We start from the raw sequence: 22,500 nt of genomic DNA, 5'->3' as shown, positions 1-22,500 counted from the left end.
TTTATTTTATTTTATTTTGTAAACTTACAGTTGACTTCATCAAGTTTTTGCGCCTAATACATATTATTATTAGTAGTAGTAGTCCTTTTTTTTCTCAAGGCCTGACTAAGCGCGTTGGGTTACGCTGCTGGTCAGGCATATGCTTGGCAGATGTGGTGTAACGTATACGGATTTGTCCGAACGCAGTGACGCCTCCTTGAGCTACTGAAACTGAAACTGGCAAAAGATGTGCAGGACAATTCCTCTTTTGTATTGCTGTGTTAGTTTCTGGCATTTTTCCTATATATTGTCATGGTCTCTTCCTTTCTTGAAGATCCGAAACGAAGATCTGTGGAGCGAGCGGGACAGGACCCAGTGGCCAAGCAGATACTGCGGAGAAGTGGGGCTGGATCGGACACACCCTCAGGAAGCCAGCGTCCAGCATCACACGCCAAGCCCTGACCTGGAACCCGCAGGGAAAGAGGAAGAGAGGCCGGCCTCGCAACAGCTGGAGGCGAGATACCGAGGCAGAGCTGAAGCAGCAAGGGACCAACTGGACTGGAATGGCCAGAACAGCCCAGAACAGAGTGCGATGGCGAGGGGTCGTCGATGGCCTATGCTCCACCAGGAGCGATGGGCAAAATGAAATGATGATGATCTTCCTTTCTTATTTTCTGTTTTGCTGGTCCCCGTACACCTATAGATATATATATATATATATATATTTAAAAGAAAGCTTTGAATGTTTTTCTAGTCTTTTGCTGGACTTGGTATTTGGACATTCATACTGTGTTGTATTCTGTTTACCGCCTAAGACGTATGAGGTATAACCTTGTATTTTCTTTTCTTTATATTTAATTCATATCAAAATCACTTTTATCGTGACAGAACAGTTGTTTATAAAAATATATTGGAGGTGGGATATGGGGTTGTGTGTGTGTGTGTGTGTGTGTGTGTGTGTGTGTGTGTGTGTTGGGAGGTGGGGAGGTGGGAGCTTCATGTTAAGTTGTTCACGCTCAGTTTAAACTACACCACCTATTCATCAAGTTCCCCTGTAACCAAACTTGTCCTCAATAAAAAAAAAAATTCCAGACCGAACCCTCCTCATTAATATCCTCCAGCATTCTGCGCATAGAGCTTCAAGAAAATGCTCTATAGCAATGATTTCTTGAACAAATGCAATAAATGAACAAAACCTTCCATCACCAAAACAAATAACATTTCATTGTTTGCAACTCTGGCGTTCCTATGCGCACCCCCTCCACATCCCCCCCCCCTCCTCCCCCCCCCCAAATAAAACAGAAGCGCGGTTGTGAGTAGTCAATCACAACCGACGCTACCGCCAGTAACGTCACCCCACACACGGACAAGTCCGTTGCCTCCCGATACTGAATGATGCCGACGACGAATCATCCTTGACGTCATCTGCCGGCGGTGACGACATTGGTGACGTGGACAGAGGGCAGGACCATGCGGTGCACGGTGGCTTTGCGCTGGAAGCCGCGACAGGTGAGGATACGGAGGAAGGCTCGCCTGAAGTGGACGTTACACAGCGCGTAACACAGGGGGTTGACCGTGCTGTTGAGGTAACACAGCCAGTAACCTGCCAGCAAGAAAAGACAAAAAAAAAGATGATAATATTGTTATTATCAAACACACACGCACACACGCATGCAAACACACACACACACACACACACACACACACAGACACACACACATATATATATATATATATATATATATATAGAGAGAGAGAGAGAGAGAGAGAGAGAGAGAGAGAATTGTGGTGGTGGTGATAGCAGTGACAACGATGATGATGCTCTCAACAAGCAGCTATAAAACTTAGACGAGTTGAAAAGAACAATTCCTAGGAATTATACGCATGAGAACCTGGCATGGCAATACTACGGGCGCTCGATAAGTATCTGTCTGAATGCAGCCGTGTATGTAAATTGACTTTTTTCAGCTTATTGATGTACCTTTCCTCAGCTTTCATACATTTTTTTTATTTTTTTTTTTTTTACGTTCTTTTAAACCACGTGTCCATGGCATCCGACCGCGTCGAACGGGTATACCCAAAATAAAGCCCTCGTGAGAAAGCTCGGACATCTTCAGCACTCTGGAAGAACTGGTTGCCTTCCTCTGAGATGTCGCTTGTTAAAATGGAACAGGAACCAACCAGAGGAAGGGGAGGGGGTGCGGGGGGAAGGGGGGGGGGGGGGCAAATCCAGGAAATATGGGGGGATATGATTGTGACCAACTGTGCATAATATTCCGCCACAAAGTCAACAAAAGTTGCTGCTACAGCGTGTGCACTGGCATTGTCGTGATGCAGTAGGTGACCCTTGGTTCAAGTGCTGGCGACACTGTCTGTTCCATGCCTGAAGTAATGATTTATGTGGCTGGCATTCTGGTCTGAAGTCAATGTCTGAAAAGGTATGGTGACTAAATGGAAAGATATTGAGAAGAAATACAGCATCATATCTTTGCCTGCATTTCTGTATCTTTTGAATTTTACAGGTGGGTTCTAGTTCTCACATGGGGAGACCCTGAATGCTGACGGTTGCTTTGTTTCAGGATCACAGTGAAATATCTACATCTCTTCCCTTGTTGCAATGTCCGAAACCAGATTTAATCTTACTGAACTGAGTCATAGCTTTTTTGTGTCCCCCAACAAACCCGTACATTTTTGTTGTTCACCATTTAAGTTGTGAAGGCCCCAAAGGGCACAACGGTTACCAACGTCAATGTGATCATGGAAAATGACATCGATACTTCCCGATCAAAGGTTCATCGCCTTTCTGCTTCATTATAGGTAATCATCGGACTATCCTGAACCACGTGACCTTACCTGGGTAACCTTCTCTGGAGTAACGACGGTTACTGGATGACAACAACGGTCATCATATTCGGGTGTTACTTCCTAACTCAGAATTTCTATTTACCAGTTTTTAAAACTTTTGTCTTGCATGAAGCTTGCTTGACAAAGCAGGGTGACAAATTTTGAAATATTTCATTGAAAGATTTTCCCTGGCAGAAGTGATGATAGATCATAGAACGAAAATCACGCTGAGAAATGGGCCACGATCCCTGCTGGGGGCCCTCACCTTTACTTCACGTATTGCCTTCCTGAGCAGATCAGGTTTTCAGGAATGGAATGTTTTTTGGGGGTTTTTTTGGTTGTTTTTTTGTTGTTGTTGTTGTTGTTTTTTACATTAGCTTGGATGTCGTTGCTGCACTGTATGACGTCACCCTGTAGGGATGGCGAGGGTCTTCAGTCAGCATAAACAGCATCCCCGCCTTCTGGAAATTATGTGCTAGAAATTTCCTCTTTTCGTTTTGCAAGCATTTCTCTCTCTCTCTATCTCTCTCTCTCTCTCTCTCTCTCTCTCTCTCTCTCTCTGTGTGTGTGTGTGTGTGTGTGTGTGTGTGTGTGTGTGTGTGTGTGTGTGTGATCGGAAGTGATTTTTAGATATTTTCTTATTTTACTTGGATTTCATGTATCTTAATGTTAATGTACTAATTTTATTGGCGTTACATATGTTATGTGCATGCATTCGTGCCTACATCCATGTGTATGTGTGTGTGTGTGAGTGTGTGTGAGTGTGTGTGTGCATTTTACTTTTTTATACGATTTATTCCCTTGATGCTTTTATTACTGTATTGTTGTACAATACCTTATGGTCTTAACGCGCGCGCGCGCGCGCGTGTGTGTGTGTGCATGTGTGTGTGTGTGTGTGTGTGTGTGTGTGTGTGTGTGTATGCGTGCGCGCATGTCATTTTTTAGTAATATATACCCTTTTTTATTGGATGTTTTCATTTGTAAATATTGTTGCGCAATACCCTATTGTCTTAACATGAGTATGTGTGTGTGCGGAGGGGGTGGGGGTTAGGTCTATCGTCAGCTATTGGGAATTCTTATTTGACTAGTTTTAATCTCTTCTTATGTTGCGCATGAAGATTTTATGCTAGTGTTTACAACGAGCCTGTGATTGCACAACTTAATTTCCATGTGGACTGATAATGTGTTTTTGATTGATTGATTGATTGCTGTCTGTATTTCTGCTTTTTTTTTCCTCGTGAGCATCCCCGCCTTCTGGAAATTCTGTGCTAGAAATTTCCTCTTTTCTTTAGCTCCCTTTATTTCTGCCTTTTTTTTTCCTTTTTTTTTCACGGTTGTCTCCATACAGCATCCCCGTCCTTTTGGAAATTCTGTGCTAGAAATTTCCTCTTTTCTTTAGCTCTCTTTATTTCTGCCTTTTTTTCCTCCTTCCACGGTTGTCTTCTTTTCTTTCTGCCTTCACAGTCTATTCCCCTTTCATTTTTCGAGCAAGCCATGAAACTTTTTTTTTTCTCTTTTCCGCAGTCTGAGATGTACTATCTGTGCTGTTTTTGCTGTGGCGACTAGGTAGTGAAATTGTAAACACTGGGATGGGCACTAGCTGTTCATTCTGCAGTGTTATTTGCCTGTATGGCCTTTTTATGCATTTGTGTTTGGCTTTGAAGTACTTTCTTTTATCCTTTATTGTATCTAAAGAATGTTTGTAATCTGGAGATGATAGATAATGCGGAAGGGCTGACGTCCTCAGCACGGCCTAGCTTTATTTGCTCCATGGATCTAAATGGTTAACATAATGTGTCATGAACTGTGTTTTGTGGGGTTGTCTTGGTGTGTGTGTGTGTGTGTGCGTGCGTGCGTGCGTGTGTGTGTAGGTGTGTGTGTGTGTGCGCGCGTGTGTGTGTGTCTGTGTGTGTGTGTGTGTGTTAGATGTGAGAGTTTTGTGTTGACACGGTTGAGCATTTTGTATGGTTTGACAGTCCTGATAATTATGGCCCTGTGCGGTCGGCTGGACTATAAGCAACAATAAACACTAGAGTATGGCTGCCTACATGGCGGGGTAAAAACGGTCATACACGTAAAAGCCCACTCGTGTGCATACGAGTGAACGTGGGAGTTGCAGCCCACGAACTGACGCAGAAGAAGAAGTGGTTTCACTCTGTTCAGGTACACAATGAACACCCCTCGTACCATCGTGCACACATATTAGAACAATGTCACTGGGTTGGGAAGGAAAGAGAGAAGAAGGGGGTTGGGGGTAAATGGGTGACAGGAAGGGAAAGAATGAGAGAGACAGAGAGAGAGGGAGGGAGGAACAGAGAGGGAGAGAGAGACAGACAGTCAAACAGACAAACAGACTGACAAACAGACAGACAGAAAGCCCAACACATAGAGAAATGCCTTAGCGAGTGAAGACGATAATTAACGATGACGACAACGACAACAACGACCAAAAAACAAAACAGACAAACAAACAACAACCCCCCCCCCCACCCCCACCCCCAAGAAAAAAACAAAACAAATAAAAACAATACCTCCAAAACAACTACGACAACGAATAAATATATACAACTTTTTTCTTTCAATCAGACATACTGGGGATAACTGGCAGTAACTTATCTTCCACAAAAATTCGTAAAATAGATGTGGGGGAATAAAAACAGAAGAAGAAAGAAACATCAACCAATCAGATCACCCGATACAAAAAAACAAAAAAACAAAACAAAAAAAAACACCAACGCACGTAATCATCTCCCTTTACATACGATCCTCGCAAGCGAAGCCACCATCCCGACTACATGCCAACTCTCTTTTTAGAGAGTTGAAAGAAAAATGAGAACACGCGAGAACGCAATCATCAGCGCACGTGCGTACGCGCGTGCACGTCTACCCATAAAATGTGACAACAACAAAACGAAAATAACAACAACAACAACAACAATATAATGCAAAACAACAGCTCAACTGAACAAAGCTAAGTAATGACTGACATAACGTGTCTGAAAGATTTTACATCATCATTGAAAAAAACAACAAAAACAAGGTGACTGTGTTCGTGGGAGGCTGGATGTGGGTGGGCATGTGATTGTGTGTGTGTGTGTGTGTGTGTGTGTGTGTGTGTGTGTGTGTGTGTGTGTGTGCATGAGTGCGTACGTGAATGTGTGAGTGCGTGAGTGCGTGCGTGCGTGTTTGTGTGTGTGTGGAACCCACAGGACTTAATTTGTACATGTACTTTATGGATCGAACACACACGCACACACACACACACACACACACACACACACACACACACACACACACACACACACACACACACACACACACACTAAAAATGACTGCAGGCATCGAAGGTTGAATCAAAAGACTGGATGGTGATCTACACACACACCCACACCCCCTACAACCTCTCACCCCCCTATCCCGCCCCCCTATCCCGCCCTCCCGACCTCCCTTTATACCTCTGGAAACGATCGGATGAAAACTCCATCAATGCTTAAAGCATTTTCCACACGCGAAGGAGATTCTGTTTTAGGGGAAATGAGATAACATCGCGAACACTCCTTTCTCTCTCTTCCCTTCCCTCCCCTTCCCTTCATTTCGCCCAGGGGAGGGGGGTTGGGGGTGGGGGTGGCGGGAGGGGGGACTTGGAGGAGCGGGGGGCGGGGGTGGGGGGCTATAGGAAGGTTGCAACATTGAGGGGAGTGAAGGAAGAGGACCTACCTGTCTGCCCGCCTCTCTCTCTCTCTCTCTCTCTCTCTCTCTGAGTGTCTCGGTCTGTCTGTCTGTCTCTCTCTCTCTCTCTCTCCCTCTCTCTCTCTCCTTCTTCCTCCCATTATCTCTCAATTTCACTGGCACACTCATACCGCACCCCCCCTCCCCTCCCCTCAACCACCCACCGAACTATTGCAATGACTTCTTTCTTACTGATGCACGGCAAATCAATAGCGTAACAACAAGTTCATTTTGTGTGTCACTTACAATGCACGTCAACATCAGTGTAACAAATGTCTTTTACGCATGCATGGCATACAATATATTTTTTTTTAAATAAGCGTCCATCGTAAGTAACGATAGGAAGCTGCAATGTTAATTTAGCTGGAAAAAAAAGAAGAAACCCCCTTCCCATAATTCTATCCATCTCCCCTCCCCACCCCCCACCCCTCAACACCCTACACCCCCCCCCCACCCCCCCCCCCCCCCACACACACACACGCACACATTTACAGACACGCAACTCTCTTGTCGAAATATGTCTTCGGCTCTTTGGAACTAGGGGTTAATGCTGAGGTGAGGATGGGGATAGACAATAGCTTCCTTTTTTTTTTCTTCTTTTTTTTGGTGATCAAGTGAAGAATAAGGACACTTTGTAGCTTAATTTCGAAAGCTCTCTCTCTCTCTCTCTCTCTCTCTCTCTCTCTCCCCATACCACCCCCAGGTTTTTTGTTCACGGTCAGTAAGATTATAAAATGATCTGTTCCCTAACAAAGCGTATAATATGCTGCTCCACCAACAAAAAGCAAAACTTCACATGGGCTGTGACATCAGAAATGTATGGTTTTTGGTTTTTGTATAGGAGGCACAAGGTGATGGCAACGAATGGTTGTTTGTTATTCGGTGTTCTTCTTCTTCTTCTTCTTCCATATACACCCACGGTCAACATTTTGATCATTACTGGCGTTTTAGGGAGTGCGCAGGGGGAAAAAAAAAAAGGGGGGGGGGGGGTCTAGTGTAGGCCTGACACCTTTGAAGAAAAGGTGTCAAGGCTGGAGGACAGGACGGCGTCTGCTGGCAGGCTGTTCCAGTCCCTGACTGTACAGGGGGGAAAAGGCCATGTTGCGGTGTTCAATCTTGGCAGGGATCCTCTTTAGCTGTTTGCTGTGACTTCTTCTGGAGCGGGTCACAGCGGGGGCCAGTTGGTTGCAGCGTACGCACACCAGTTCATTGATGATTTTATACATCATGTTGAGGCGAGCTGTGTGTTGGAGTTGTTCCAGGGAGGGGGCCCAGTCCAACTTCTGCAGCATCTGATCTACACTGGCAGTATTTCTGTAGCGGTTGAGAACAAAGCGGGCTGTTTTATGCAACGTTTATTTGATTGCGTAAAACAGGGCTGGCATTCCTCACTGCTGTCACATGAATCATGTAGCTTGTATACAGTCTACAATCAACCACTTACTCGAAGTCAATATCTATTACGTGTTAAGATTTTTTTTTTTTTTTAATACATCGTCTGTTTCTACGATTAAGAATCAGAATGTCACATTCAAATTGTCGCTTTTTGCAGTATAATTCTCTTCCTCACAATATGAAAATATGTCCTTTTTGTCACATGGCCCTTGAAACAGCGTTTCAGTTCACTTTGATTTGTCCACTAGATTGTATTTGTATTTGTAATGGATTGTATTGTATTGTATTTCTCTTTTTTTTTTGTTACAACATATTTCTCTGTGTGAAATTCGGGCTGTTCTCCGCGTCCCTACACTGAGAGCGCCAACCATTTTGGGGGTATTTTTTTCCTGCGTGCAGTTTTATTTGTTTTCCCTATCGAAGCGGATTTTTCTACAGAATTTTGCCAGGAACAACCCTTTTGTTGCCGTGGGTTCTGTTACGTGCGCTAAGTGCATGCTGCACACGGGACCTCGGTTTATCGTCTCATCCGAATGACTAGCGTCCTGACCACCACTCAAGGTCTAGTGGAGGGGGAGAAAATATTGGCGACTGAGCCGTGATTCGAACCAGCGCGCTCAGATTCTCTCGCTTCCTACGCGGACGCGTTACCTCTAGGCCATCACTCCACTAAAATCATTAACACAATTATGAAGTACATTAAAGGAATGTAGAAATGGGGCTATGAACTAATGCCTTTGAAAGTTCTACTAAAAGAATCTCGTTAAAAATGACTTCCCCAAAATCATCTGCAGAATAGTTACTCTCTATGAAATACTTGGGCAAGAAGATACGTAACTGCTGACAGTGAAACAAAATATGATGCAAGCCGAACTGCTTATAACATTTTTACTATATTTTGTCTTTAGCACATCAAGTTTTATACGGAAGAAAGTAGAGGTTATTAATCTTGTACAGCAAGCTGATGAATTCGGTATTTTCTTCTTTAATAATATGTTCGGGGAATAATGTCCCTTTCTGTTCAGAAAACTTTGCCATCCATCGTTTATGAAATCGACCCCATGCTGTTTTTACAAACATTGTGTATGCTTCTTTCACGGAAAGTCGGACATGTATTTTTGTCGATTCTTCTTAATATTGTGCTTCTCTTTTAGCTTCTTTATCAGCAGTTTCATCGCCACAAATGCCCACATGGGTGTGTGGGTGTGTGGGTGCGGGTGTGTAGGTGGGTGGTTGGGTAGATGTGGATGTGTTCTTGTTCACGGTGTGTGCTTTTTCGTTCTTTCTTTTTTTTTTGGCCCACTCTTTTGTTATGGACCGGATGTCTAACGAACAAACAGCTTTGTCGTTGTCATTGTCATTTGGGTCTCTGTATACATGTCTGTCTGTCTGCCTGCCTGCCTGTCCATCAGTCAGTCTCTCTCTCTCTCTCTCTCTCTCTCTATATATATATATATATATATATATATTTATATTTATATATATATATATATCTCGTCCGACAAAAGCACACAATACAGTCTCGATTTTCCTTGCCAACAAACAACTTTGGACAATAACCGTTTTCCAATCCCCGGATTGAATTCTGTCTGGGTGTCAAGACACTATTGCTGCTGTTTTCGCGGGTCGAGAAACTGAATCGCCATTCTCTCTCTCTCTCTTTCTCTCTCTCACACACACACACACACACACACACACACACTATATATATATATATATATATATGTATATGTATACATAGATACAGATATATGTATGTATGTATGTATTGTATTGTATTGTATTGAAGAAACTGAAGCGCTATATTGGCAACGAATCCCTGTTAATCCATAAAAAAAATATTAATGCGCCGTAAGTCTGGAGTGCAGTCATGTAACTTATGAATGACGGTTCAAAAAATAAAGTCGTGACCGATAGCCACATTGTCTCGAGGTGAGGTGACAGCAGCTCCCGTGGAGTGATGGCCTAGAGGTAACCCGTCCGCCCAGGAAGCGGGAGAATCTGAGCGCGCTGGTTCGAATCACGGCTCAGCTGCCGATATTTTCTCCCCCTCCACTAGACATTGAGTGGTGGTCTGGACGCTAGTCATTCGGATGAGACGATAAACCGAGGTCCCGTGTGCAGCATGCACTTAGCGCACGTAAAAGAACCCACGGCAACAAAAGGGTTGTTCCTGGCAAAATTCTGTAGAAAAATCCACTTCGATAGGAAAAACAAATAAAACTGCACGCAGGAAAAAAATACCCCCAAAATGGGTGGCGCTGTAGTATAGCGACGCGCTCTCCCTTGGGAGAACAGCCCGAATTTCACACAGAGAAATCTGTTGTGATAAAAAGAAATACAAATACAAACATACTCGCCAGAAGCAGTCAAGAGGTTCTTCTTCTTCTTCGTTCGAAGGCTACAACTCCCACGTTCACTCGTATGTACACGAGTGGGCTTTTACGTGCATGATCGTTTTTACTCCGCCATGTAGGCAGCCATATCCGTTTTCGGGGGTGTGCATGCTGGGTATGTTTTTTGTTTCAATAATCCACCGAACGCTGACATGGATTACAGGATATTTAACGATCTTCTGCTTGCGGATACACACGAAGGGGGTTCAGGCACAAGCAGGTCTGCACATATGTTGATCTGGGAGATCGGAAAAATTTCCACCCTTTACCCACCAGGGGCCGTTCCCGAGATTCGAACCCGGGACCCTCAGATTGAAAGTCCGATGCTTTAACCACCTGGCTATGGCGCCAGTCAGTCAAGGGGTTTTAACACACCGGTCACCACACGCGGGACAGAGTATGATAAAAATGACGCATTGTAAGCGCGAACTGATCTTCATAGTCACTGTTCGAACCCAACCCAACCCAACCCAGCCTTCAATGGCTTTCTCGCAGAAAAATATCTCTGTTAGTCGACAACTAATCAATCAGCGTGGTCAACTGATTTGTTAGGGTTTTTTATGTACAGTACCAGCCTCTGCTGATATCAGTTCATGCGTGCGTCTCTCTCTCTCTCTCTCTCTCTCTCTCTCTCTCTCTCTCTCTCTCTCTCTCTCTCTCTGTGTGTGTGTGTGTGTGTGTGTGTGTGTGTGTGTGATACACAGACAGTCAGAGAGAGAGAGAGAGAGAGGTTCACAGAAAGAGACAGACAGACAGAAACATACAACATAGATAGAGACAGAGACAGGGACAGGGACAGAAAGACAGAGACAGAGATAAAGAGAGACAGAGACATTGAGATGCGTTGTATTCTTTCATCCAAATTCTCTCTCTCTCTCCCCCCCCCCCCATTTTTTTTTTCTTTCCCCCCAGCTTTACGATGATAGTGCTCAGTGCAGATTATCAGTCAATATAATGTGCCTATGCATAGCCGCCCCTCATCAAAAGACGGCTTCAATAGCTGCTTGAAGAGGAGGACTTCATCACACAGATTGTGGATGGTCTTTTACGATCATGGAAATAAATGAATCAAGAAGTTGGAGAAGTGAACGAAGAAGAAGAAGAAGAATAACAACGATGTTATTAGTGGTGATGGTGATGGTAGTAGTGTTGGTGATGGTGGTGGTGGTGCTGCTGCTGATGGTGGTGGTGGTGGTGATGGTGATGAAGAAGACGACGACGACGGAGATGATGGTGACGATGACGATGTCGATGAATTCTGTAAGTAAGGCCTTACACCACTAGTCGCTTCACATCGTTTCATTGAACACTGTGTGCAGTCACCCTGTAAATTTACACCCTCACGTGTGTCGTACCACCTGGGGACAAACACACAGCGATCAACGCGTCACAGCCAGGTGCTGCAGATCGAAATAGGAAGAAGAGGAAGAGAAGGTGAAAACAGAAAGAAGAAAATAACAACAGAATCTGCAAGGAGTGTGATATGGGGGAAACTGTTGGGGAAGACTTTCATATTGTTTTAGACAGTCCTAAAAAGTATTGTAATTCGAAACAAAAATTGATACCACGCAAATATCAGTCGCATATGTCAATGTTCGGTTTTATGCACTTTATTTCGTGCTGGGAAGAAAACACAATTTGATTTAATCAAATATATAAAACTTGGAAAGGATGTATAACTTTAAGTTACATCCAAAAAGTACGTGCCAATGTGGTGAAGTTTGATTTGTTGAAAATCATTATTTCCACGCGCGCGCGCGTGTATATATATATATATATATATATATATATATATATATATATGTGTGTGTGTGTGTGTGTGTGTGTGTGTGTGTGTGTTGCTTGTTTTGGTGATAACGTTGGCTCGAAGTTGTGACTCAATGAGTATATATTGTAACTGTATCCTCCACACCCCAGAAGGGGCAAAAAAAATTTCTTTGAACTTCTTCGAAACATTTTTTTAAGAATCAGACTTCGTCAAATTAAATCACATTGTTTACAGCCCACGCGATCGAAAAGGAACCATTTCAGGGCTGAACAGCCGTCAATTCTTAAAACCAGTTAAAAGAGAACCCCCCAAAACTCAATCAAAACAACATAAAATGATTAATTCACCATTGTATTGCTCGGTGCAAGTAAAATTGAATTTGAGTTTTGAAAAATACTGAAAATGACATTAAAAAAAAAAAGACCAACTCACCAACGTCTTTTTCAGTCCACGTGAGATTTAATTCAAGCTGAAAATATTGACTATGCATAGTTCGTAGTTTTTGTTTGTTGTTTGTAACATGAGAAGACACCCAACAAAACGTCATTAATTCAATGTTGATGTTGTAACATGAGAAGACACCCAACAAAACGTCATTAATTCAGTGTTGATGTTGTAACATGAGAAGACACCCAACAAAACGTCATTAATTCAATGTTGATGTTGTAACATAAGAAGACACCCAACAAAACGTCATTAATTCAGTGTTGATGTTGTAACATAAGAAGACACCCAACAAAACGTCATTAATTCAGTGTTGATGTTGTAACATAAGAAGACACCCTACAAAACGTCATTAATTCAGTGTTGATGTTGTAACATAAGAAGACACCCAACAAAACGTCATTAATTCAGTGTTGATGTTGTAACATAAGAAGACACCCAACAAAACGTCATTAATTCAATGTTGATGTTGTAACATAAGAAGACACCCAACAAAACGTCATTAATTCAGTGTTGATGTTGTAACATAAGAAGACACCCAACAAAACGTCATTAATTCAATGTTGATGGTGAATATACGCCACGTCACTTGATCTACTATTGCACACATTGCTTGAAGGATCTAATGGATGTGTTTTCACCTTGACCTAGTATTGCACTTTTTCTCCTTGTTAACAAGATCTCATGGATGTGTTTTCACCTTGACCTAGAATTGCACTTTTTCTCCTTGTTTACAAAAGATCTCATCAATGTGTCTTCGCTTTGACCTAATATTGCACACACCCCCCCCCCCAGCTCAACCCTCCCCCCTTGTTTGCAGAAGATCTGAAAGGTCTAATATTGCACGTTTTTTTGTTTCGTTTTTGTTTTTGCATATTTACAAGGTCTGACTGATATGTTTTGACCTTGACTTAATATTGTACTTTTTTTTTTGTACCTTGTTTGCAAAAGATCTCACGGTTGTGTTTTCGCCCTGACCTTATATTACACGTTTTTTTTGTTGTTGCTTATTTACAAGATATCGTGGATGTGTTTTCACCTTGACCTACAGTTATCGGCTTTTTTTTCCCCCTTGTTTACAAGATTTCATGAATGTGTTTTCCCCTTACCCCCACCCCCTTACTCCTATCCCCCACCCTGAAGAAAGTGAAAAGAAAATCCGCTTCTCGACGTGGCAGCACACTCGTTTTGCTTGGCTTTATAACACAGCTGAGCTGTTCACTTCTGCTGTGCGCATACCTTCGACCACCCTTGCATCCTGTTTATTTGGATCCCCGAGCATAAGGCGCAACGATAATTTATTTATGAGTTATTCATAAGTTACAGTTATATTCTCCCTGTTTTTCCCTCCACACCATGTATTTCGTCATTTTTTTCCCTCCCTATTCTTTACGTCTTCCCCGTTCAAAGGAAGCTTTATCAAGTCAATGGATTGTGATTCCTTTCTTCCGTCGAGTCGAGATTGATAACACAATGAAATTGTGATTGGTGTGTGTCTGGATCACTTGCCATGGGAGATCGTCCACTTGCCATTGGCTGAGATGTCTGACGAGTTCACCGGAGACAAAAAAAGAAAAAAGAAAAGAAAAAAAAAAGCAGTCTTATCAGGTATACAGTTGGTCCTCTCTCTCTGTCTGTCCGAGACAATTCAAATGGCCGTCAGTTGCAGTCTTTGAAAGTTTTAGACTCCCAACTTCTCCACTATCGTTTACATTTCACTTATTTATTCATTTATTTATTTATCGTATCACTACAAATCTACTCTGTGTAATACATCTTTTTAAATGTCGTATCTTGGCAGATGAATGTCTTAGGTGTTTTACCTGCATTTGCTTTCCTTCATTACCACACAAACGCACACGCGTATGTATTTCTCTTTTTATCACAACAGATTTCTCTGTGTGAAATTCGGGCTGCTCTCCCCAGGGAGAGCGTGTCGCTACATTACAGCGCCACCCATTTTGGCCAAGAACGACCCTATGGCCTGAGCCGCCTGCATGCAGGTCCGCGGCTGCGACTGCCAGTGTACCCACACCTGTCGTTTCGTCGCTCTCCTGTCGCCACAGGACTTGGGGGTGATGAAAGGATGAAGAATGAAAGGTCATTAAGGATGACTGATGACTTGCGCGATGAGTTTGTTTAAAGTGAAGAGGAGTTGCGCAACGTCGACCTCACTCTCTCGTCCGGGTTCACCAATTTCCAGTGGCAAGACTAAGTCGAGACGACTGGAGGATGAGCACGGGTGCAGTGGATGACCAAGATATCCTTTCGGTGTCTCATCTTGCTCTCTGCACTCCACAGTGCATTGCTGTAACCGCCTTCTTCTCCGTTGAACCGATGGGTTTCTTCCGCAGATTCTGCCGGATCCAGACTTCGCATGCATGGGTAGACACACACCCGAGGGCCAACTGCGTGTGGCATGCACACAGCATGGTGGAGCTAGATGGCCGTCGGTGGCTCTCCTGAGCCGACACCCTTTTATGGATCTCGTTTTTAATTCCATAAGGGTGTCTAGCCACCCGCCTCACCAGTCCCGGAAGTGAGCGATGCGAGTGCCGGTTTAGTCACTGGATTGCAGGTTACCAGTAGCAGATCTAATGACCTGACCTGACACACATCAGAAAACTACTCCATGCCAGAAAACCAGACAAGGTGCCAGAAGCGAGCTATTGGTTGAGTATGAGGTGCATGTATCGCTCTCTGAGCCAAAAGGCATGATAGATGGACAGACCTACACACGCCTCTTTAATGACGTATATATCATAGAGAATGAATACAGATGGGAAAGGAGGCCGGAATAGTTCCAGTTTCTCAAGGAGGCGTCACTGCGTTCGGAAAAGTCCATATACGCTACACCATATCTGCTAGGCAGATGTCTGACCAGCAGCATAACCCAGCGCGCTTAGTTAGGCTTTAAGTGCATGCATATAATGTATTTGTGTACCTATCAGAGTGGATTTCATTGACAGACTTTTTGCCAGACGACAACACTCTCGTTGCTGGAACAGCTGGAGAGAACTCCTAACCATCAACCTAAAACCCCGATGGTCCAGGCGAGATTCGAACACGCGACCTCTGGTACTGTTTACAGGAGTGTTTCACAGGTAGGTCTTTATCGCATAGTCCCAGTTTACCTCTGTGTGCAAGTATTGCATCGATACTGTATTGTATTACTCTTCTGTCACAACAACAGATTTCTCTGTGAAGTTCGGGCTGCTCTCCCGCGCATCGCCAACCAGTTTTTCCCCCTTTTTTTGTCTGCAAACAAGTATATTTCGTTTTTCTTTCAAAGTGGATTTTTCAACATTTTTTTTTATCCAAAAAGCAAACCCTTTTGCTGCCGTAGGTTCTATTGAGTGTGTTAAGTTCATGCTACACACGGGACTTATCATCTCATCCGAATGACTAGCGTCAGGACCACTACTCAAGGTCTATGGGAGGAGGATCAAAACAAACAAAAAAACAAAACACAAAAAACAAAAAACAAAAAGAAAAGAAAAAAAAAGAAGAAGATTAAAAAAAAAATAAAAAAAAAAAAAATAACAACACTGCCGAAAGTGAGTCTGTCCCAGGCACTCGATTTTCTCTCGCTTCCTTGGACACCTTACCACCAAGCCAGGCCACCACACCACTTTGCCCCCCCACCCCCACCCCCAACCCCCCGGCCCCTCCCCCCCAAAAAAAAAGGTTCCCAAGCCAGACTCGACCACACTGACCGAAAAACCAATCAGTGTCACAGCGGGAGCGTTTTACCACTACACCACCACATCGTCTTAGTTCACCTCTGTCTGCAAAAGCACAAAGTGCTATATACGGTAAAGAGAGGCCGAAAACACACACACACACACACACACACACACACACACAAAACTAGAAGCCGTATAACCATTGATCTCTCTACTCCTGTCGTGGAAGCCAGCCATGCCCAGTCTGCCACAATTTGCGACCAAACGAACCCAACCAACCCCATCTTGCTTGGGGGTTGTTGGAGGGGCCGGGGGTGGGGGTGGGGGGTCCTGCTGACCAAAACTAAAAGAATGGGGGTGTGGGGTGGGGTGAAGGGGGTGGTGGTGGAAGAGGAGAGATCAATGAGTGGATTTCCTCGGGAAATGTCATTACGCAGTCACTTTGCCAGGCCCCAGGGAAATTGCTTTCACTGAATCAGTCCTGTTTCAAACTCCATGCCTCCTGTTCCTGACGAGAAGGAGGAGGCTGGAGGAGGGGGTGGAGGGTGGTGGTGGTGAAAGAATGGATGGATGTATGGATGTATGGGAAAGGAAAAGAGAAAGGGTAGTAGTGGTGACGGTAGAGGACGGTAAAAAGGGGGGGGGGAGGGAGACAAGGTGGGAAAATGGGAGAGGGTGGAGGGTGAGGTTGGGATGGGGAGTGTGGAGGTGGGTGGGTGAAAGGATGGATGGATGGATGGATGCATGGATGGATGAGGAAAGGAGAGAGGGGGGGGGGGGGTTGGGATGGGGAGTGTGGAGGTGGGTGGGTGAAAGGATGGATGGATGGATGGATGCATGGATGGATGAGGAAAGGAGAGAGGGGGGGGGGGGTTGGGATGGGGGTGTGGAGGTGGGTGGGTGAAAGAATGGATGGATGGATGCATGGATGGATGAGGAAAGGAGAGAGGAGGGGGAGGGTGGCGGTGGATGACAGGGGGAAGGAGGGGGGGGGATAAGGTGAGGGGAAATGGGAGAGCAGAGGGTGGATGGTGGGGTTGGGATGAGGGGTGTGGGGGTAGGTGGGTGAAAGAATGGATGGATGGATGGATGGGTGGGAAAGGGGAAAGGGTGCTGGTGTGGTGGAGGGCGGGGGAAGGGGTGGACAAGGTGGGGGTTATGGGAGAGGGGAGGGTGGCGTGGGTGGGTGAAAGAATGGATGGATGGATGGGTGAGAAAGGAGAGGGGAAAGGGTAGTGGTGGTGGTGATGGTAGAGGGTGGGGCAAGCGAGGGTGCTGGGGGGGTGGTTGCGGGGGGGGGGGGGGGGAAGGTGGGGAATATGGGAGAGGGGAGGGTGGATGGTGGGGTTGGGGTGAGGGGTGTGGGGGTGGGTAGGTGAAAGAATGGATGGATGGATGGATACCCTTTTCCATAGGGAAAGGAGAAAGGGGGAAGGGTGGTGTAGTGGTGGAGGGCGGGGGAAGGGGGGACAAGGTGGTGAAATGGGGAGATGAGAGGGTGGAGGTGGGAGAGGGAGAGGGGGGAGGTCAGTCATCAACGGACGAACCGGAGGGGGGGGGGGTGTCGGGGGGAGGGGGGTGGTTGAAAGAATGGATGGATGGATGGGGAATGTTAGAGGGAGAAGGGTGTGATGGTGTGTGGTGGAGGGCGGAAAAGGGGGGGGGGGACAATGTGGGTGAAATGGGGGAGGAGAGGGGAGGGTGGGTGGGGTTGGGATGGGGTGGGGGGGTGAAAGAAAGAATGCATGGATGGATGGGAAAGAAGAGAGAGAAGGGGAAGGGCGGTGGTGTGGTGGAGGGCAAGGGAAGGGGAAGAAGGAGGTCAAGGTGGGGGGGAAGGGGGTAGAGGTGGAATGGGAGAAGAGAGTGGAGGGTGGTGGTGGTTCCCAAGGCAGCAGCAACAGCTAGGGTCGGTGACCAAAACCAATCAGTGTCGAGTTACAAGGTGCGGCGACCTTCCTCCACCCACAGCAGTAGTGGCTCCATCCAGGTCTTCCGTCCGGTTCGTCCGTTGATGACTGACCCCCACCCTCTAACCGCCCCACCCCGAACTCTCCTCCTTATTCCCCCCTCCCCCTCACTCCCAATCTGCTTCCCATTCCCTCAACACACACACACACACACACACAGTGTCAAATTCTGTGTACAGAGAAACTCAACCACGTCAATGCAGAACAGGTCACACAAGATGACGTAAGTTGACAGCACAGAGTTTGCGTTCAAACTAAGATTACGTCAGCAGCTAAACACGTACACTCAAGTACACGACGCGTGTTCTATTTTGGTTGGCTGTCAAGGCCTGACCACAGTTTTAGGGGTTTTGTACACGCAGAAAGCGTTTTTAAAAAGACTAAGTTTCAGATTCAAGGTGTCAAAATGTGCAGACTGTTCCATTATACGCTACACTAATTCTGCTTGAAAAAAAAAAAAGCATATGCCTGACGTACGTTCTGTTGGCCGCCGTTCTTTCTCTGTCTCTGGACCTTGCAATTGGAATGAACTTCCTCTTTCGCTTCGTCAAGTCTCCACACTCAGTTCTTTCAAGTCTGGCCTTAAAACCCACCTCTTCCCAAAATAGCCTCCCTTCCCTGCCTCTTCCTTGTCTTGAGTTTCTCCAGTTTTAGAGTTATGCATGCGTGTGAATGACTGGTGCTAAAGCTCTTTGATTTATCTCTGCACAAGATTCATTATATAAATACCATTATTATCATTATTATTATCATTATTAAACCCAACACACATTTATAAACCCAATGCGCTGGTGATACCCTGACAGCTTGTCGTAGTTTATATATATATATATATATATATATATATATATATATATAATTCTTTTTCAAGCAAATGTCTTGTTGCGTACATGCTTACAGGCCTCCTTTGACTCTGAAACGGCCGTAGCATTGCTTTGCTTTGTTTTTAATTACATTGTTTTGTATTCTATTGTATTGCTTTCTTTTTAACAGACAGCTAGAACTCGTTTCCACAGAGCAGCACCACCTTTCGGTGTTTGTTCGTTTTTTTGTTGTTTTTTTGTTGTTGTTGTTGTTGTTTTTTGTTTGTTTGTTTGTTTGTTTTTTCGGTTTGTCAGCGTGTTATTTGTTCATTTACCTATTTATGTGGGATTTTGTACAGAAGACAAAAATACCACGGATAAAGTACTCTTGTATTGCAAGCGGTTCTTTTCACTTATTTGCAGAGATGCTGAGCAAGTGTCGTTAATTTGGCTGACTGTCCCATACGATAGGCTTCCTTATCTAACGGAGGAGGTAGAGGAAGAAAACAAAGACAGAAAGAAAGAACAGAAAACATGTTTGTGTGTCATTCGCTTCATGTGAAATACTGGATCATCTGCCTAATGGCAGCCGTCAGTCGGCTCTACCTAGGTAGGCTAGGCAGCCTGTTGTGCAAATGACCCCGTGTTTGTAAAGCGCTTAGAGCTTGGTCTACGACCGAGGATAGGCGCTATATAAATATCCATATAATTCATTCATTCATTTATAGTCATTATTCTATCCAGCGAACCACCAAACCTCAAAGACGGATAAGTGCGTTGGGGTTATACGAAGATCAGACACCTGCCTTTTTCCTTCTTTTTTTTGGTGAAAACCGATGTATGAATTGACGGAGGAATCACGTGCTTTGAAACGCACGTTCAGTAACCCGCCGGTCCACCACTAGAGGCGGTCACTGCATGACGGTCAGACAGGTGGACCTGTACAGCAGGAAGTATCCTGTACAGTCACGTTGTACCGAGCGAGCTAATCCCGAAATGAGATCTGGTTTCAGTTTCAAGGATGTGTTCAAGCGTGGACCGTTCCATACACACTATACCACATCTGCTTTATAAAAAAAAAAAAGAAGAAGAAAAAAGGGCTGAATGGGGCGTAGTGGAGGCAGAAGCCTGACCTGAGCATAGTTTCAGTTTCAAGGAGGCGTCAGAGCGCGCGGACAGACCCCTATACTCTGACAATATCTGCTGTTAAAAAAAAAAAACAACAAAAAAACGAAGAAGAAGAAAAAGCAGAAAAACAAAACATCAGATGTCTGACCTTTGCAACCCACCTTCAGAGCCTATCCCATCATATCATATCCTATCCACAAACCCAAAACATTGGTCAGTCTTCAGAGCCTATCATATCATATCCTATGCTACGCACAAACCCAACGCAATGGTCAGTCTTCAGAGCCTATCATATCCTATCCTACGCACAAACCCAACACATTGGTTTGGCCTTCAGAGCCTATCATATCTTATCCTACGCACAAACTCAACACATTGGTTTGGCCTTCAGAGCCTATCATATCCTATCCTACGCACAAACCCAACGCAATGGTCAGTCTTCAGAGCCTATCATATCCTATCCTACGCACAAACCCAACGCAATGGTCAGTCTTCAGAGCCTATCATATCCTATCCTACGCACAAACCCAACGCAATGGTCAGTCTTCAGAGCCTATCATATCCTATCCTACGCACAAACCCAACGCAATGGTCAGTCTTCAGAGCCTATCATATCCTATCCTACGCACAAACCCAACGCAATGGTCAGTCTTCAGAGCCTATCATATCCTATCCTACGCACAAACCCAACACATTGGTAAGGCCTGCAGAGCCTATCATATCCTATCCTACGCACAAACCCAACACACTGGTTCAGTCTTCAGAGCCTATCATATCCTATCCTACGCACAAACCCAACGCAATGGTCAGTCTTCAGAGCCTATCATATCCTATCCTACGCACAAACCCAACACATTGGTAAGGCTGCAGAGCCTATCATATCTTATCCTACGCACAAACCCAAAACACTGGTTCAGTCTTCAGAGCCTATCATATCCTATCCTACGCATAAACCCAACACATTGGTAAGGCCTGCAGAGCCTATCATATCTTATCCTACGCATAAACCCAACACATTGGTCAGGCCTGCAGAGCCTATCATATCTTATCCTACGCATAAACCCAACACATTGGTAAGGCCTGCAGAGCCTATCATATCCTGCACTACGCGAAAACCCAACACATTGGTCAGGCCCTGATAGCCCATCATATCCTGTACTTCGCACAAACACAACGCATTGGTTAGGTCCTTCAGAGCCTATGATATCCTACGTGAAAACCCAACGCATTGGTTTGGCCTTTAAAAGCCTATCATATCCTATCCCAGGCACAAACCCAACACATTTGTCAGGCCTGCAGAGCCTATCCTATCCTATCCTATCCAACGCACAAACCCAACACATTGGTTTGGCCTTTAAGAGCCTATCATATCCTATCCTACCCTGAAACCCAACGCATTGGTTTGGCCTTTAAGAGCCTATCCTATCCTATCCTATCCTACGCACAAACCCAACGCATTGGTTTGGCCTTTAAGAGCCTATCCTATCCTATCCTATCCTATCCTACTCACAAACCCAACGCATTGGTTTGGCATGCATAGCCTATCATATCCTATCCTATGCACAGACCCAACGCATTGGTTTGGCCTGCAGAGCCTATCATATTCTATCCTATGCACAAACCCAACACATTGGTTTGGCCTTTAAGAGCCTATCATATCCTACGCACAAACCCCAACACATTGGTTTGGCCTGCAGAGCCTATCATATTCTATCCTATGCACAAACCCAACGTTTTGGTCAGGCTTTCATAACCTGTCATACCCTACCCACAAACCCAACGCATTGGTTTGGCCTGCAGAGCCTATCATATCCTCTCCTACGTGAAAACCCAACGCTTTGGTCAGGCCTGCAGAGCCTATCATATCCTATCCTACGCACAAACCCAACACATTGGTTTGGCCTTTAAGAGCCTATCATATCCTATCCTACGCACAAAACCAGCACATTGGTTTGGCCTTTAAGAGCCTATCATATCCTACCAACAAACCCAACGCACTGGTTTGGCCATGCAGAGCCTATCCTATCCTATCCTACCCACAAACACAACGCATTGGTTTGGCCTTTAAGAGCCTATCCTATCCTATCCTACGCACAAACCCAACACATTGGTTTGGCCTGCAGAGCCTATCATATTCTATCCAATGCACAAACCCAACGTTTTGGTCAGGCTTTCATAACCTGTCATACCCTACCCACAAACCCAACGCATTGGTTAGGCCTTCAGAGCCTAGCCTATCCTCTCCTACGTGAAAACCCAACGCTTTCGTCAGGCCTGCAGAGCCTATCATATCCTATCCTTATGCACAAACCAAACGCATTGGTCAGGCCTTCAGAGCCTATCATATCCTATCCTACC

The 22,500-nt window shown here is 44.9% G+C and overlaps 1 protein-coding gene across 1 annotated transcript in view; it reads right to left on the bottom strand.

The window, feature by feature from the left end:
• Positions 1–1,388: 1,388 nt before the first annotated feature.
• The window catches only part of LOC143296120 (muscarinic acetylcholine receptor M5-like), a 69,202-nt gene continuing 48,090 nt past the window's right edge, over positions 1,389–22,500 (bottom strand). The window contains exon 3 of the mRNA XM_076607902.1: positions 1,389–1,582. Coding sequence (XP_076464017.1) covers positions 1,401–1,582 — 182 coding nt within the window. The 3' untranslated portion in view covers positions 1,389–1,400. The remainder of the gene's footprint in view (positions 1,583–22,500) is intronic.

This window comes from Babylonia areolata, chromosome 21 (genome assembly GCF_041734735.1).
Source record: "Babylonia areolata isolate BAREFJ2019XMU chromosome 21, ASM4173473v1, whole genome shotgun sequence".
Taxonomy (NCBI): Eukaryota; Metazoa; Mollusca; class Gastropoda; order Neogastropoda; family Buccinidae; genus Babylonia; species Babylonia areolata.
The sequence above is the reverse complement of the archived record's forward strand: the minus strand, read 5'-3'. Positions and strand labels throughout refer to the sequence as shown.